This window comes from Gadus macrocephalus, chromosome 4 (assembly GCF_031168955.1).
Source record: "Gadus macrocephalus chromosome 4, ASM3116895v1".
NCBI lineage: Eukaryota > Metazoa > Chordata > Actinopteri > Gadiformes > Gadidae > Gadus > Gadus macrocephalus.
The window spans coordinates 35,046,385-35,051,384 of record NC_082385.1 but is presented as its reverse complement, the minus strand read 5'-3'; the positions used below and the strand labels follow the sequence as shown (position 1 = coordinate 35,051,384).

The window sequence follows — 5,000 nt, the reverse complement described above, 5'->3', positions numbered from 1 at the left end:
TTAGCCTCAAGAAGGCGAGCTATCCCCCGCTAGCTTAGTATTAGTCTCAAGAAGGTGAGCTAGCCAAACGCTAGCTTAGCATTAGCCTATAGAGGCTTAGCTCATGACCAGCTAGCTCAGTACTAACATGAAGGAGGTTAGCTCCCCCCCTAGCGATAGCATCATGTAGTGCTGTGTGTGCTCATTACTAACATAAAGGAGGTTAGCACCCCCCTAGCGTTAGCCTCACGTAACGCTGTGTTAGCTCCCCTCTAGCGTTAGCCTCATGTAGCGCTGTGTGTGCTCAGTACTAACATGAAAGATGTCAACTCCCCCCTAGCGTTAGCCTCATGTAGCGTTGTGTGTTAGCTCCCCCCTGGCGTTAGCCTCATATGGCTCTGTCTTAGCTCCCCCCTAGCATTAGCCTCATGTAGCGCTGTGTTAGCTCCCCCCTAGCATTAGCCTCATGTAGCGCTGTGTTAGCTCCCCCCTAGTGTTAGCCTCATAATAATAATAATAATAAATTCAATTTATATAGCGCCTTTCAAGGTACCCAAGGTCGCTTTACAAGAGGTGTACACAGGTTAAAGGCCATAGGCCTCTAAGAAGAGGTGTGCCTTCAGGAGCTTTTTGAAGGACTCCACTGAAGTGGCACAGCGGATATGGAGGGGGAGCAGATTCCACAGAGTGGGGGCAGAGGCGCAGAAGGCCCTGTCCCCAAAGGTCTTGAGTCTGGTGCGGGGGGTTTCCAGCTGGTCCTTAGCAGAGGACCTGAGGGACCGCAGGGGGGTGTAGGGATGGAGGAGGTCAGAGAGGTAACGGGGGGCCAGAGCATGCAGGGACTTGTAGGTGAGTAAGAGGATTTTAAACTTGATCCGGGACTTAACAGGTAACCAGTGGAGCTGCATCAGGATGGGGGTGATGTGCTGCCAGGGCTTAGTGCCAGTTAAAACCCTGGCAGCTGAGTTCTGAACATATTGCAGTCGGTCCAAGGTTTTGGAGGGGAGACCTGTGAGGATGGAATTACAATAGTCCAGACGGGTGGAGATGAAGCAGTGGATGAGTGTTTCAGTGACTGAGTCTGAGAGTGAGGGTCGGAGTCTTGCAATGTTTCTCAGATGGAAGAATGCAGATTTTGTGGCGTTGTTGATATGAGGCTGAAATGACAGGGTGGGGTCAAGGATGACACCCAGGTTGCGGACTACGGGGGATGGGGTGATAGGGCAGCCATCCACTTCCAGCAGAAGATCCCCAACCTTCCTGAGCAGTGACTTGGGGGCCACGACCATGAGCTCTGTTTTATTGCTGTTCAATTTGAGTAGATTAGAGGTCATCCAGATTTTTAGTTCTTGCAGACAGTTGATGAGTGGGGCCGGTGGAAACTGAGTTGAGGGTTTGGTGCTGATGTATAGTTGGGTATCATCAGCGTAGCAGTGGAAACTGAGACCATGATGACGGATGATTTGACCAAGGGGGAGCATGTAAATGGTGAATAGTAAAGGGCCGAGCACGGATCCCTGGGGAACACCATGGTTGACTGGTGCCATGGTGGAGGTGGCATCGTCCAAGGTGACGTATTGTTGGCGGTTGTGCTCATGTAGTGCTGTGGGTGCAGGTTGACAGCCTGAAGGAGGAGGTTGGCTCCCTGCCTAGCGTTAGCCTCATGTAGCTCTGTGTGTGCAGGTGGACAGCCTGAAGGAGGTTAGCTTCCCCCCTACCATTAGCCTAATGTAGAGTTAGCCTCATAAAGCGCTGTGTGTGCAGGTGGACAGCCTGCAGGAGGAGGTTAGCCTCATGTAGCGGTAACGTTCGCCTCATGTAGCGCTGTGTGCATAGGTGGACAGCCTGAAGGAGGAGGTTCGCGCCCCACCTAGCGTTAGCCTCATATAGCGCTGTGTTAGCTCCCCGCCTAGCGTTAGCCTCATGTAGCCTCATGTGTTTTCAGCTGGACAGCCTGAAGGAGGTTAGCTCCCCGCCTAGCATTAGCCTCATTTAGCCTTATGTTTGTGCAGGTGGACAGCCTGAAAAGGGCGTTCTCCAAGCACAACATCGAGAAGAAGATGACCAAGATGAGCTCCAAGATCGTCTCCCAGGAGCAGAGGGACAAGATCAAGAAGAGCCTCGCCTCCAATCAGCAGAGGGCATCCTTCAAAGTCCCGCCCCTGTCATTCAGCCTGCGAAAGGTACATTCTAATACTATATCTGCATATTTAAATAGGTCTATATCTTTATAGTAAGTACTCACCACCACCAGTGTGTAGCCCCACTGGGGTGATGCACGGCAGCCAATCAGCGCCAGAACGCTCACCACACACCAGCTGGAGGTGGAGAGTGAGGGTATTAATGAGTCAGCCAATCATACAGGGGGACGATTAGGGGGCAGACTGAATGAGCCTGGTCCCTTATCTACATATCTATAGCTATACAACTATATCTATAATCTATTTCTCTCTATATCCTTATCTACTTACCTTTATCATATCTACATATCTATGTCTTTATCTGCATATCTATATATTAGAGCTGTCAGTTAAACGCGTTATTAACGGCGTTAACGCAAACCAAATTTAACGGCGTTAAAAAATTTATCGCGCGATTAAAGGGACTCTCACCTTTGTTGCATTTGAGAATTACAGCACATTCAACTAAGTACAAAACTAAGCGTTATTTTTTAGAGTACTGTAACGACCTCGCCGGTGACATAATGATGTCGAGTCATTAGTAGTTGAAGGTAGTTTTAATGAACCAAAACCAGGTCACTGAAACCCGTAACATTGTTATCAACGGCAGAAAACCGACACAAAACAAACCCCGGTTACCCCGGCAACCCCCAACAGTCTCACTCGCGTGCAGGCCCCCACCCTCCTGTTCTTCCAAGGCCCTCCCCCAGCTGACCTAATGATTCGATATATCTATGTATAGATATATATATACCTTTATCTACATACTCTCTCTCTCTCTCTCTCTCTCTCTCTCTCTCTCTCTCTCTCTCTCTCTCTCTCTCTCTCTCTCTCTCTCTCTCTCTCTCTCTCTCTCTCTCTCTCTCTCTCTCTCTCTCTCACTGTGTTTTACCCAAGTTTAGTATGATATACTGTTCGCAAAAACACCTGCCCAAAATGATTGTTAACTCAGAAAAGATAACCCTAGCCCTTATGAACTCAACGACGTTAATGATATTGAACATCCCGCACCATAAGTCAGCACAGATAACGTTGGTAACGCATCAAACGATACGATTAATATGAAATGCGGTTATATATATTTGGGGTAGGCTACAACACCTAGCCCGTTCTGCCGGCGATTTGAATTCGCTCTGCAGCAGGGGCTGGAGAGCAATTTCTTTCGGTTTCCGATCCGCTTTCACTGGAGCCAATCACCAAGCTGTTTTTATTAATTTTATATTGTTACATTATACTATTGATTTAGTTTTACCAAAAGAGTTAAATACGTCAGGACTCCATGTCCCCCCCATCCTGTCCCGTCCCGTCCCGGCCCACTCAGGACCAATAGTCAAAATGTCGGTGTCAACCACACTTCATCCTAGACAAAACAGAAAGGGGGCTCAATGTTTTTTTTACAATCTACAGTAATAGGCTCTAGCTCTATTGATTTCAATATGAATACCTAAAGTTACAGTATTTCTATTATACAATGCATTGCACCATGAGCCACAACTGCGACCATTATATTGTACTTTTGTTTGCCTTAAGCCTAGCTCAGTCATTATGCCAACCACATCACCTCCTGCTGTGTAATGAGCTGCATTGAACACAAGATCTATTGAGGACACCACTAGCCTACTAGCCTACCACTATTTTGGCAAAAGTAATGTAAAAGTAGTGTAATGCCTTACAATTGAAAGACAGTAATATTGTAATGTAACTAATTAATTTGAAATGACAGTAACAAGTAATAAATAATGCATTACTCTTTTGAAGTAACTTGCATAACACTCGCCCTCCCTCGCTCTCTCCTTCTCTCACTGTGTCTCTATGTCTCTCGCCCCCCCTCCCTCTCTCTCCCTCTCACTGTGTCTCTATGTCTCTCGCCCTCCCTCGCTCTCTCCTTCTCTCACTGTGTCTCTATGTCTCTCGCCCCCCCTCCCTCTCTCTCCCTCTCACTGTGTCTCTATGTCTCTCGCCCTCCCTCCCTCTCTCACTGTGTCTCTATGTCTCTCGCCCTCCCTCCCTCTCTCACTGTGTCTCTATGTCTCTCGCCTTCCCTCCCTCCCTCTCTCACTATGTCTCTATGTCTCTCGCCCTCCCTCCCTCTCCCTCTCTCACTGTGTCTCTATGTCTCTCGCCCTCCCTCCCTCTCCTCTCTCACTGTGTCTCTATGTCTCTCGCCCTCCCTCCTTCCTCTCCCTCTCTCACTGTGTCTCTATGTCTCTCGCCTTCCCTCCCTCCCTCTCCCTCTCTCACTATGTCTCTATGTCTCTCGCCCTCCCTCCCTCTCCCTCTCTCACTGTGTCTCTATGTCTCTCGCCCTCCCTCCCTCTCCCTCTCTCACTGTGTCTCTATGTCTCTCGCCCTCCCTCCTTCCTCTCCCTCTCTCACTGTGTCTCTATGTCTCTCGCCCTCCTCCCTCTCCCTCTCTCACTGTGTCTCTATGTCTCTCGCCCTCCCTCCCTCTCCCTCTCTCACTGTGTCTCTATGTCTCTCGCCCTAGCCCCGGAGCGGCTCTGAGTCCCAGCCCGCTGAGCCGCAGGCCCCATCCCAGACCGGGGACTCTCCTCGTGCTGAGGCCCACGTGGAGCTCTCTCCTCTGGACCTCGCTGATGAGGACCTCCCCTTCACGGAGGTCCACTCCCAGCTCGCCCCCGGAGCAGCTGAGGAGAGGGGGGAGGAGAGAGAGGAGGAGAGGGAGAGGGGGGAGGAGATCTCAGGGTTGTCAGAGGGGGAGGTGTCGAGGGTGTCAGAGGGAGTGAGTGTGGAGTACTCCCTCTCTGCTACTCTCCCCCAGGGGAGACACAGCCCCTCTGCCTGGGGTGAGGAGGACGACGAGGAGGAAGAGAGGGGGGA

General features: G+C 50.2%; 1 protein-coding gene across 1 annotated transcript in view; it reads left to right on the top strand.

Annotated features, from left to right (window-relative positions):
- Positions 1-5,000, top strand: part of LOC132456594 (caveolae-associated protein 2-like) — an 11,123-nt gene that overhangs the window by 6,031 nt on the left and 92 nt on the right. Inside the window, exons 5-6 of the mRNA XM_060051007.1 lie at positions 1,992-2,162; positions 4,648-5,000. The exon at positions 4,648-5,000 is cut by the window's right edge and continues 92 nt beyond it. Coding sequence (XP_059906990.1) covers positions 1,992-2,162; positions 4,648-5,000 — 524 coding nt within the window. The remainder of the gene's footprint in view (positions 1-1,991; positions 2,163-4,647) is intronic.